The sequence below is a fragment of the Lynx canadensis genome, chromosome E1, assembly GCF_007474595.2.
Source record: "Lynx canadensis isolate LIC74 chromosome E1, mLynCan4.pri.v2, whole genome shotgun sequence".
NCBI classification, from domain to species: domain Eukaryota; kingdom Metazoa; phylum Chordata; class Mammalia; order Carnivora; family Felidae; genus Lynx; species Lynx canadensis.
Window position 1 is genome coordinate 46,106,421 of NC_044316.2, and position 13,495 is coordinate 46,119,915.

The following is a 13,495-nucleotide window of genomic DNA, read 5'->3' on the forward strand; positions in this document are numbered from 1 at the left end:
CACGTTACCCCCGCACAGTTATGACTATGACTAACCTGCACGCAGCAGTCCGATCTGGCTGAATGAAATGGATTCAAATACTTAGAAACCACACAAGTAGTTCTCAGCTTTTTTTGTTTTAAACGGCAAAATTTCCGCTTCCTTTATCCCCTCCCCAGCCTCCCACCCCATGAAAGCTTACTTGGAATCCCAATACACAAAAGAGACAAAGTGGGGGCTGCTCTGGGGAAAGGGGGTAGGGGTGGGGAGCAAGCGGCTCCTGCCCAAAGACCAACGAGGCCTTCCTCGCCCTCTCTGTCCCTCCTGTCTTAAGCCAGTACTTCTGATGCACCTCGCGGGAACCCCTTGGCTCCTGGACACAGACTGAAAACCAATCCATCAAACGAAAGAACGCAAAGGACCTATCACTTGATCATTAAGCTGCAAAATTTAAACAGAGCTCTCTTGTTAAAATTTGCCCTTGATTCACATCAATGTAAGAAATGTATATATATAGTGCAGATTTCTGATAGCTGAATTTAAAAATTCATCCATGACTTCAGATTTTTTCAATCCCTCACTCCAGAACTTTGGCTGCCTTCTGGGTCGCACACCTTGAAAGCTGAATCTGGAGATTTCAAAATCAGATGCTGATCAACACCCAGGGAACTGGGATTCCCTCACCTCCCAAGTGAACTCTCCGGTTCTAAAGTAATTTGTACCAGAGATCCAGAATCACTATTGCTTCAGTAATCCTACCCCCTGCCCCATCCCATGCCCACTTTATTAGGTAAAAACAGGATTTTCTAAGCTTGCTATATAAAATTTTTCCTTTTTCGTAATTTTAGCTGATTAAAACATCATGAGCAGCTAAACAAAGATTCTGGATGGTTTACTTGATAGAAACTCAGACCGTAATTCAAATATAATATAAATTAGGTGCACTGGTTATAGGAGACTTTGGTTTACAGAAACAGCATCTGTATTAAAGATAAGCTGACCCAGCAAAAGAATGAAAATCCCATCCCATCTACATGATCTGAGGAGCAATAAAAATGCAGTATTTCCATTTAAGATGAAAAGTAAATCCAAAATACCTGATCATATTGATTCAAGATAAAAAAATTAGGGTTTTTTTAAAGTCTCTTAAAAACAAGGAGCCCTGAATGCATCTTACTATATCAAATAAGCTAGTAAGTTTAGACTAAAGGGTTGCATTAGGAATCTGACAACCAAAATTATGTAGCTGTATTCCAGGAAATTCGTGCTTGAAAAAAATACAAAAGACTCGCTTAGGCTAGGTTGAAACATATAATGCTTTTAAAATATAATGCTTTGCTATAGAAAAATGTAATTAAACGTGTAAATGGCTTTTTTTTTTAAGATAATGATTCCTTTAGCCAATTGTTTACAAAGGTAGAATCGTTCAAAATAATTTTATTTCTTTTTACAAAGAGCAAGTACAGGAACTGTTCAAAATCATGTATTTGATCCAAATGAAATGTGATGTGTACCGACTGCTGGAGTTGTCTTGATGTTTGAGAGACTTGAAATCTGTGGAGCGATCTGAATAGATTACCTTTTTATAAAAATAGTAGTAGTCTTTAAGTGTAGAATACTGCCTAACTCTGGAAATGTAGGAAAAGTCAGCATTCTTTAGGTTCAAGATATTAATTTTAAATAGCAGCTGAGTGTGGCCTCATGGCAAAGCATAAAGACCTCTTTTTTCCTTGAAAAGGAATTTCAAAATTGTCCTTTCCCCTCACAGTGTCCTAAACTTTTTTTTTTTTTTTTTTTAGGGGGGGTGGGGCATTTTCCTGTATTTCAGCATTCCGGGCAACTTTGCTGAAAGGAGGCTGTCGGTCAGGGTATAAATAGAGTCCGGGGTAAATCCGTGAAGTTCATCATTCCACAGCAAACCCACATGTCTCTTCGATGGCCGTTAGCAGCTTTTCGTATAACTTTTCATAGCTTTCATAGGGCGGAATGTCTATTCGATTGAAGCTGGAAATAAGCACATCAGATATAATGCAGTTTATTCAAAGTCGGCAAACTGGCCTCCTAAGTGTGTACTAATACGGTCATATCACTTTTTGTGACACGCAGAAAATTACAAAAAAAGGCTGTATTTCTCTAAAGTAGAAACTGCCACTTTTGGGTTTTCCTACCAATTTCTGAATAATCTTAAATTACTTAAAAACTGCTTATCATTCCTTTTAGAGGTCCTTTTAGTAATAAGAACAGAAAATGAAACATCGGTTTAAAACTAACACGCACATACGAGGAAGGATGGGAAAGCTTCAAAAATAGCTTACCACGTGTGGGCCTTTGGCAGGTTGTTGGTGCAGGCATCGATCTGGTGTATGGTGAAGAGTCGTGGGCCAGCAGCACCTGCAAAACAAGTAAATGTGGGTCACGTCACCGCACCTGCCTGCACTGGTCTCCAAAATCTGGGAAGAAAACTGGTACATAAACCACAGGGCCTATGGATGGGGATACTGGTGACTCCACATAAGCTGCCAAGGGCAGCAGGCAAAGAACCTGGGTTTTGAAAGCTGGAAATGACCTTGGAAAACACTGGATTCCTTAATATGCTAGCATTTCATTTGACAAACAGTCCAGGATGGAAATCCTTCACCAACTTCTATCTTCTAAAAAAAAATCAATGTGCCAAAAGCGTGAGAAGAAAAGTAAATGGACAAATCCAAGATCAAATACACACACACACACACACACACACACACAAACTCAAAAAGATGACAACCTAAATACAAATTCAGGTTTCATGCCTCAAACTTGGCCGAGAACAAAAGATTAGCAGCCTATGGAATAAATCTCAGTTAACGTAAGACACCCCATCAACGGGTATGCAGAAATACAGCTTCACTTTACACATCTGGGTAGTCGGCTAATGAGAGCTCTCCAAATGGGGAATGTGAGCACAACTCCAAGTGCGCTTTCCCCATGGACTTCTGACAGGTGTACTGAGGCCAACACTGCTGAATTATGCATCAGTCTTGCTGTGTGCGTCCTCAGTCACCGCCAGCAGCTTCGGAGGTAAAGGAAGCAGCCGCCCCTGCGTGAAGCTCCACTGTCATTAGCAACATTACCAACTCTCCCCCAAACGAAACCGCTATTCCATGGAAAACAATTCTTACAGGTGGAATAGGTTTGTAAATGAATGGTCTGATGCCATGCAATAGTGGAAGTGCTCTGGCCAAACAGCTTCCACAACTCACGCTGCCTCTTTCTATTAAAAGAAGAAAAAAGTAGAGGGAAGAGGCATCCCAAGTGGGTGTAGGTTTTGCAGGGTTGAGGTGTGAAGGTGGAAGGGGACGGGCTTTCCCTACAGGAATGTGCAATATTCGGCAGGGTGACCCGAAAAGAAAAGGCAAGCATCGTCACATATGGTCTCTAGCATGCGGCACTCACTACAACCACAGAGAACCCCGGCAGCAGAGGCTCTTGGGAGGGAACAAAGGAAAGGAAGGAGAAGGTATCAAGACACGAGAGCTATAGCTACAAGGCAGAATGAAGAGATCTGTTTATAAGCCCATGGCTTGTAAACTACGGGACCCAAATATCGACGCCCTCCCCCAATCCTCGGACACCATATCGCGTGTTTCTTCTGGCTTTTCTACCTTGTAAAGCCTTGAAGCCCTGCAGAGGCACTCTAGATGATCCTGTCACAAACTGAAGTAACCGTGCTCTTCGCTCTTCATCAAAGAACTCCACAGCTTTCCAGAACCACTTGACGACATTGCTGTCTGGCGTGCAGTGTTTTAACCGGGTGTTTACCTTCCAGTCATTAACATCTATCTTTCCAAGTCCACAAATAATGAGCTGTTAAAATATTGCACAAATAATGAGCCAATGGAAATCCAAGTCAAGCCAAAAATTCCTCAAAACAGAACTTTCGATCTGTAGTGCTGGCTCTCATATGGCGGTTCTTTATCATCAAGGGTACACATCATAATCGTCTGGAAAGCTTTTCAACATACACACACCATCAGGTCCTACGTTCAGAGGTTCAGATTCTGGGAGCCTGGGGCGACAGGAGGGATCTGGACTTAAAAAGCTCCCTGGGTCCCTACTTACTGCAAGTCCGTCCCCAGGGTCTGAGAACCACCACGCTCACAAACATGACAAGATCAAAGTTCCGAATTCCCACAGAATTCTAAATTCTGTTTAATGGACAGAAACTAGACTCAAAGAGTAAATACGGTCTGCATGTGCCTTCCTTAATACCTGCATCAGACTACTATGGGTTTTAACACTTATTCGCTTGGGGATTTGGACAATTCGGTTCACCTCCCTCGGCCAGCGGTTTCCTCTGCTCCGCTACATCCTGTGAAAGAACCATACTGCTCGCTCGGGAACTCAAGAAATGGGTGTTGAATAAGCAGTCCTGATCATCTTCAAGTTGTATCAAAGTACGAAATACATGACTGCACTGACAGCTCTGCCTGACATCCTGATGTAGGGTCAGCACAGATGAGCCGTATCAAAATCACTCTGATACTATCAATACTCACATATCCTTAGAACCCAAGACTAACTCACCTCAACAATGTGTTTAGAAAAGTGAAAGATGATAGGGTACAATGTAAAGCATAATGTGAGCTGCACATCCTATATTTTATAATTAGTTCTAATCCCATATCACATACATGCATATATACATATATATACACATACATACACACGCTTTAATAAAAAATTTTTAATTTCATTAGCAGTAGAAAGTATGTAATAAACCTTAGGCCTACTGAATAAAACCTCCACCAAAGCTTTCATAGGGTTCTAGAAAGATTACTGAATCATAGCCACACTCAACAGGGAGGTGGTGATCCAAATAGGATTACAGAAGTTATTTATATCACAGAAAATATGTCCTAAATTCTTTTCTTCAGAGGAATGGTAATTATAAGGCCAAACTCCTCATCTGTTGTATGAACAGATAAAAATGGACTGTATTTCAACTTTGCTGCCATTCCTGCTATGTTTTCTTCCTCTTCCTGACCACTTCCTACTGGCCATTTCCCTAAGGAATAGCTCAATCATGAAAGGAATGGGGATGATACTGAATCAAACCAATTTTTTGAGATTTGCTAACAGGTCTGTTAAAAGATTTATAGTTTAGAAAGCACACTGAAGTTAATGAATAAAATCAGGTTTTACATTTATTTGTAGATTTCAAATATTTATGCTATCCCTAGCCACTAATTAAAATATGCCCCTGGAAGAATAAAACCTCATTGTTTTCTCAAAGTAGTTCAGTGGAAATTCAGATGTATTTGGTTAAAGGTCTTAATTATAAAACCAGACTACAGGTGCTTTAAGGGCCAGCTTTAAAGAAAACAAAAACAAAAACAAATCAGTTAACTGTTTATTACTGCTATTGTTAGTAATGAATATTTCCAAAGAGAGGAAAGATGTTTAGATGCAGTTTATCCTCAGTGTTTTAACTACTGCCTCTATGGTCTCGACTATCAAATGCTTTCTCGCAAAAGTTAGTGTAAACCAATTGAGACTTGGCTTCTAATTCAAATAAACTGCAATATGGTAGAGACGAAGTAATGAAGTTTTATTTAATTAAATCAACAGCCACTTAATTAGGGAAGAGAAAACAACATTAGAAGAATGTACACCTAAGACATGAAATCGGTTGAAAATGAGAAAGGATAATATGGCCAAATAAGTTAAGAATGTTCACAGTGTAAGAGAGATGGCTTATTTGTAGCAATTCCAAAGCAGGAAAGACTTTTCCCGTGAATACCAATTCTCATAGCAGCGCACCGTGAAGCTTCAAAAGCACCAGCAATACGACTTTCCTCTAAAACTAAGTTAACAGAAAATCCCTAACCTTTCCTTGTTACACTAAATGATGTCATGACATTAATACACTGACCTCTAACTCCTTCTCATCAAATGTCTTCAGCAGATGCTGTGGAATTACTTCATTAAATCCTTTCTGCAGAGCCAGGAACTGTGCCTCAATGCCTCGTAAAAATCTCCAGTTCACGTAGAGCCTGTAAACATTGGGCGGGGGTTTCACATGATCCATATATTCAGATTGAGTAACTATTACGAATCTCTCCTTCAGCAATCTTGCACATCACAAGCACCTGGCATTAAGAATTTAGTCCAGAGTCTAAAGGAATTTCAGATTCCCAAGCGTGCTGGAGGCCGCGCTGTGAGGCAGTTCACTGTAAGTTAAAAGTTGGAAACCTTCTGCTAACAAAGCAACTCTGCAGATCACAGAGAGGGCAGGTCAATGGCAAGGCGGCTAGAGATTCGATGGGTCTGGAGTTAAAATCTTGACAAAACTTCTCTCTGAATTCTAGCATGCATGCCACCAACCAGAAAAAAAAAAACAGCCCGTGCAACCAAAACTGATTATTTTTCTAGTTTCACTTGAAAATGTCATCTGCGTGTGCTGGGTGTTTTGCTTCTATTTTGGGGGTGTTGGCTCGGGGACAGGAGGTAAAGAGACTCCTCCTATCGATACAAAATGACAACAGTAAAAGCCAACAGTGTGCACTTTCTGATTACGCACTCCTTGTTCCCTGGAGGCTTTATAAAAACTGGAAGATGTAACTAAATTAAATAAGTACATAAATAAAAAGTACAATAAATAAAATTTTAAAAGTACACCAAACTATACCTAATGTATAGTTTCACTTATATTTTTTACTTGGACTTATAACTGAATTGCCTTTTTTAAAAAAAAAAATCTGTCTACCCAGGAAAACTTCTCCATCTCAAAAATCTCAGAACTATTCCCCTGCCAAATATGTCAACATTTCCTCCTGGCTTGGAGAAACGATTCTCTACTTTCAGTAATAAGTTACTTCACATGAGACCCTTTGGCGGATCTCCTTTTTGTCTGTTTAAGAGGACGGCAAAATGACACCTCCATAAAAAGCCTTTCTCTGTAACTTTTTTTTTCTCCCAAAACTGTATCTGGTAAGAGATAGGACAGCGTGCTGAAAGCATGACAGAGTCTTGACAAATGGGGTCTAGGACCCTAAAGTGACACATTACTGAAATTCAGGAAATTCCCATCCATTCTTTTCTTTTCCAATTTTGAAACGTAATACATGCTTATTTTCTATGTAAGGAAAAATCAAACATTAAATGTGAACAAAGAGTCAACACTGAAAGCCCGTTCTATTACCCTCTCCTCTCTCTCTACTTCCAGGCCTGGCACCTGCACCCCCTTACCCCAGGCAAACATTTGACCTGGTATTCAGTCTTCCTGGACATCTTCCGAATAATTATAAAACAACACAGACTTTTCCCCCCATAGAATTCTTATAAAACTTGCTTAAAAAAAAAAAAAGTGTTTTGTTGTTGTTGTTGTTTCAGTAATCTCTACACCCATTGTGGGGCTTGAATTCATGACCCCAAGATCAAGAATCACATTCTCTTCCCAATGAGCCAGCCAGGCGCCCCTAAAACTTGCTTTTTATTTATTTTTTTTTTTTAAATTTTTTTTTTTTCAATGTTTATTTTATTTTTGGGACAGAGAGACACAGAGCATGAATGGGGGAGGGGCAGAGAGAGAGGGAGACACAGAATCGGAAGCAGGCTCCAGGCTCTGAGCCATCAGCCCAGAGCCCGACGCGGGGCTCGAACTCACGGACCGGACCGCGAGATCGTGACCTGGCTGAAGTCGGACGCCCAACCGACTGCGCCACCCAGGCGCCCCTAAAACTTGCTTTTTAAATCTGACATCTTCTACAGTCTATTTATTTGTATTTATTTTGAGAGAAAGATTAGAGAGCAAGAGGGGGAGGGGCAAAGAGCAAGGGAGACAGAAACCCAAGCAGGCTCCGTGCTGTCAGCGTAGAGCCCGATGCCCTGCTTGAACTCCTGAACCGTGAGACCATGACCTGAGCCAAAATCAAGAGCTGGACGCCAGTCAGTTAAGTCTCCTTCTTCTAAATATCAGTCTCTTTCTTCTACATATCCATATAGTATTCTGTTGAATGTATGTATTTAATCATTCTCACCTAAAAACATTCCACCAGTTTTCAGTTGTTTTCACAAGTAATATTTAATTGAACATCCTTAAATTTATTTCTTTAACGTGTTTCCATAGACTAGATTCCTAAAAACAGGGCTGCTGGTTGAAAGGCAGATGCATTTTCATTTTGACAAGCAAGGTTACTCACCACCATACTAACAAGGATGCATTTTCACTTTGGTAGCTGTTATCAAATCGCTTTCCAAAAAAAAGCTATTCCAACAGACTGTTGGGCCTCATGTGTCAACCAGGAAAATTTAAGCCAATGAGACTTAGAGACATTTCTTGTGTACATGTGGTAAAACAGAGTTCAAACTCCCATATTTGATTACCACGGGTTTATGTTTAGAAGAACTTTAGTTACCACAGGCCAAATGATCTAACCCAACTTCTAAATTCCTAAATCATCCAGTGATTATGTAAAATTTGAAGAGTATTTTCTCATACCCATCCCTTAAACTCACAATGTGCTTACTTCTAAACAGGACAAGAGCTGGTGTCACAGCCCAGAAGTACTGTCAGCCGGCTGCGGCAGCTACATGACAACTAGCAGCATGCACCGTCTCTCTTGGTGTTCCTGCCTCTACACCGCCCCTCTTCCACACGAGCCTGCACTGGCCTGTGACTCGCTTTAACAGAAAGAACACAGCAGAGGTGATCTGGCCAGTTCCAGGCTTAGGCCTTAAAGAGATCTGACAACTTCTGCTCTTGTGCTCCGGGAAACCAGCCACCCCGTAAGAAGTCTGGTTATCTCGCTGGGAAGAGAGAAGCCATGGGGAGCATTAAGAAGCCACCTGGGTGGCTGAGTTGGTTGAGCACCTGACTCTTGATTTCGACTCAGGTCATGAGATCGGGCCTTGCATAGAGAGCCACACCGAGCATGGAGCCTGCCTGGCACTCTCTCTCTTTGCCCCGCCCCTGCTCACGCTCTCGCTGTTAAAAAAATAAACATTTTTTTTAAAAGATGGGGGCGGGGGGGTGGTTCTCAGGCACCACTTGGAGATAACCAGGGAGGCCCAGCCTACAGTGAGAAGTAGACCCCAGAGGGTGACCCAGTGGCCATTCCAGCCAGTCCCCAGCCATTTGAGCCATCCTAGCCGAGGCATCAGAGATGTGAAAAAAGAGGCCATCTTGATGTGAGCCCCAGCTGACACCACAGGGAGGAGCAAAATGCTGTCGCTGTTGTTCTCTATCCTTATTACTGACCCACTGAATTGTGAGAAAAAATAAATGGTGGTTGTTTTGAAGACACTAAATTCTGCAGAGGCCTATTTTGTAGCAGTAAGTAACGCTACCTAAATACTTCAGTGTTTCTCCGTACAGCCGTTCAAGAGCATTAAAACAATTCTTAGGCTTGAAAATATAAAAGCGTTTACCTGACATATTCTTTTTTATTTTCTTCAGTAACAGGGATACTCTTGCCATTTGGTTTAAGTTCATGCTGAATAATTTCACCATATGCATTATGTTCGACACAGAAGGTATGGTCCAAAACACCTGTAATATCATTCTCACTAGAAAGGAAAAAGAGAAGAAGATATTTAACTGGAAAATCTAAAATACAGATCCTTCCGATCTCTTAATTGGGGAGACAGATAAAATGAGACTGTTTTAGAACATAACAAGTACAAGATCAGATTCCTTTTGCTAGTACTTATGCTACCATACCTCCCAGTTCTTGCGCACAGAAGTCAAAGAGCTTTAACCTTCATCAACACAGGAAATGTTTTACTTCCTGAGTAAGGACAAAGAGCCCTGCCCAAAGCTGGACTTTACAAACAGGGAAAACTTAGGTTATGTTTAGCTTTTAGGTAAGAAGCCTTATTTGAATCCGGGTATTCCCGAGCAACCAAATGCCTGAGTATCCCAAGAGAAAGCTACTCATGTATTTGGTAAAAGTAAGTATGGCCCATGTATATTCATAAATAAATATTCTGACAAAACAGAACTCATTCTTACAGATCCCTTTTTTAAAGTATGGCTTCAACAATCACTACTTCAGCAGGAATTTACTCTTCTCACACGTGCGGGACTGGAACAGAACTTGTATCATGTCAAGAAAATCATTACATGTGGTAATTTTTAAAACAGAATATACTACCTTTTTTTTTTCCTTTTTAAAGTAGTAACATTAACTTTTAGGGATTTGAAACACACAGGAAAGCAACAGAAAGAGGGAAAGTCTTACGTGGTCCTAAGACTCAGATAATCTCTCTCAATATTTTCTGTGCATCATTTAAAAAAATTTTTTTTTAAGTACATCCATTTTGATGGGGCGCCTGGGTGGCTCAGTCGGTTAAGCGCCTGACTTCGGCTCAGATCATGATCTCACAGCTTGTGGGTTCGAGCCCCACGTCTGGCTCCGTGCTGACAGCTCAGAGGCTGGAGCCTGTTTCGGATTCTGTGTCTCCCTCGCTCTCTGCCCCTCCCCCACTTGCACTCGATCTCTCTCAAAAATAAACGTTAAAAATTTTTTTAAAAAACAGTACATCCATTTTGAAACAGTTATCTGTAAGGCTCACATTCTATCTATAAGGAGCGGACACAAGACTCAATACATACAGAATCCACACCAAACTGTTGTGAAGATCTGGATCAACTAACTCCATGTCATCCAAAGTAATGGACTTCCCGAGCAACTGTTTATAAAAAGGCAATGTGAAGCCACCATCAATGTAATGTCCATGAAACACGGCCATTCCCATTATTCGTCCAACAAAGTGGAAATAGGATAAATGTTCCTGAAATTGAGAGAAGTTTACATATAAATATTCAAGTTAGACACTACACAGGGAATTTTTAATAAAAATTAAATACACAACATTCATCTTTTTTATAAGTAACAGTTTATACATTCTACAACTTATTTATATGGAGTAGGCTATCATATCAAAGGTTAATAATCATCAGGGAGAGTTTCTATAGCACACATTCAAGATCCTCTCCATTGCTAAAATATTACACCAGGGACGATGCTTCTCCCAGAGAGTACAGTCACTTTGTAAAAATTACCTTTAGAAATGAAGTCCAAACTACACTCCCACTGTCGCTTCATGAAACCACTCAACAGATGCATCGTCTTGCTCTCCTATCTTACCTGCTGAGCCCTTTACAATCCTGGCTCTGCCCTAACACATGGTAAACACCTCACAAACACGCACTCTAATGGGCTCCACAGGCACAACCTTCACCTAAAATCTTCCCAACTTTATAAGGGGTTCCCTGCAATGAATCTAGCATGTTTGGATGTATTTGTCTATCATGATAAACTGTTAGTTGGATATTTGCATTTTCAACTCTTTTTACTTCTCCAGCTAGTAAGTAATCTTTAAGCTCTTTAAAAAAAATTTTTTTTTGAGAGCAAGTGAGCAAGTGAGTGCAAGCAGGAGAGGGGCAGAGGGAGAGGGAAGTAGAGAATCTTAAGCAGCCTCCACGCCCACCATGGAGCCTGACACGGGGCTCAATCTCACGACTGTGAGATCATGACCTGAGCTGAAATCAGGAGTCACCCAGGTGCCCCTTAAGCTCCTCTTTAAACCTCCCTTTTAGCTTAAAAATAGCATTTGTTTCTCTTTAAAAGAAAACATTTAGAAAATACTGACAAGCAAAAACAAAAAATCACCCATAATCTCATACCCAGAAATAACCTCCATCAGTATGATATTACAGAGCTTTTCAACGTTCATACACCCACATATCTACCAAAATTGTATCATACTGTTCTGTAACCTTCTTTTCACTTAGTATATCATGAATACCATCTTTATAGGTCATTAACTATTGTCCCATAGTGTCATTTTAGTGGCTATTTAATATGCCATTCTATGGAACGATAACAAATTAATAAGAGCTACGAACTATTGTTGAGTGCTCAGCAGTATGTAACAGGGTTAACAACGTACAGCGCTATGCTCAATACCTAATGTGCAGGGTCCCGTTTAATTGTCACAACCCTTCTCTGAACTTCAAGCTAAGATTATTATTATTAGCAATGATAAAATGGAGCCTTAATCACAAAGCTAGTATAGGACCAGGATACAATCTCACATCTTTCTATTTCCAGAACCGTTCCTCTTAAACCATTACCGTAATTCTGCGTCATGTGATCATCTACCCAACCCCTCTCTTACGGACAATGACGCTGCTTCCAGTTAGCACTACTATAAACAACGACGCAGCAAACATCCCGAAGCACAAATTACTGCACACACCCGTGATCATTTACTTGAGAAAATCTTCTAGAACAGAACTTGCTAAGGCCAAGCTTGCGACTAGGACAAGGACAGTGACCCTTCATCATAAACCACACTGACATTTCAACATCAAAAGCACTGCAGGTCACAGGTTAATTCACATCGTCATAACCATCAATCTTACCGGATTGACTGCAGAATCAGGATTGATCTGCAATGTATAGATATCATCTCTTGAATACTGGAAGAGGCCATAGTAAGGATTCAACATTTCATGTGACAACAGATATAACCACTCCCTAGAAAGCAAGATGGAACACAGGAAACTTTTTGTTAATGAATGTTTTTATTAAGATATGCTATGAATTCATCATTTTAGCAAGGAAATTTTTAAATAAAAGCACATAAAACACTAACTATATAAAATGACCCTGGAAAAATCTATCATGCCCCAAAAAGCAAATGAAGACTCTTGTTTTGTTACACTGAAATCACTTCTCACTCAATTTTGGGCAATTTTATGACATTTCAGTATGTCACAGAGGGCAAGTATTATTCAGAAGTGCCAATTACTCATTAGACGCTGCAGCCTAGTGGTCTGTTAACTTTTAATTACTAAATACATTTCTAATCCAGGATAAATACAAAACGAAGAGAAGAATATGGTTTTGTTTCAAAACATCCATGTGATCTATACTATCCTGGTCCATTCCTATCATGGCAGATTTATACTGGTTTATACTGATACATAACAAAGCATTAATTTACTCTCTTTTGGACAAGGGTGTGTTTTGTTGTTGGTATTGTTTAGTAAGGAAACGATCCCATTTCATCATCTTTTTTGTGTGAACTTTAAAATATACCACAATAAAAGTATAAGTGGTCAGAGACTGCAAGGCATTTGGTACAGGTAGGAACACAAGGCAAGCCTGCATCTGGGGGGCTGGGGAGGGTGGGGGGGTGGGCTCCACACTACTCATTTGTTTCAAGTGTACATTGGTGTTTTAAAAGGCATGTAATAGACAAGTACTATCACCTTAAACTTATTAAATTCTTTATTTTTTCAAAGTATGAAAGATAACTTGTTATTCATCTTGGAGAAACAAAATCACTAGTCTAGGACTTGAAAAGATGTAGTTGTAGTCTCAATTCCTGTCATTCTTCCACTAGGAAAGGTATTTAAATATGTTCCGATATCATGGATTAAACAGACTGAGTAATATGTTTTTAGGAAATGTAGTGAAACACGATTTGCAAGTAAAGAAAAAGGTCTCAAAGTTCTGTAAGTGAT

At 40.2% G+C, this 13,495-nt stretch overlaps 1 protein-coding gene across 1 annotated transcript in view; it reads right to left on the reverse strand.

The window, feature by feature from the left end:
* Window positions 1-1,391: 1,391 nt before the first annotated feature.
* Window positions 1,392-13,495, reverse strand: part of SMURF2 (SMAD specific E3 ubiquitin protein ligase 2) — a 120,596-nt gene continuing 108,492 nt past the window's right edge. The window contains exons 13-19 of the mRNA XM_030296222.1: window positions 12,389-12,503; window positions 10,574-10,752; window positions 9,388-9,525; window positions 5,891-6,011; window positions 3,621-3,822; window positions 2,295-2,370; window positions 1,392-1,983 (exon numbers count right to left, since the gene is read on the reverse strand). Coding sequence (XP_030152082.1) covers window positions 1,884-1,983; window positions 2,295-2,370; window positions 3,621-3,822; window positions 5,891-6,011; window positions 9,388-9,525; window positions 10,574-10,752; window positions 12,389-12,503 — 931 coding nt within the window. The 3' untranslated portion in view covers window positions 1,392-1,883. The remainder of the gene's footprint in view (window positions 1,984-2,294; window positions 2,371-3,620; window positions 3,823-5,890; window positions 6,012-9,387; window positions 9,526-10,573; window positions 10,753-12,388; window positions 12,504-13,495) is intronic.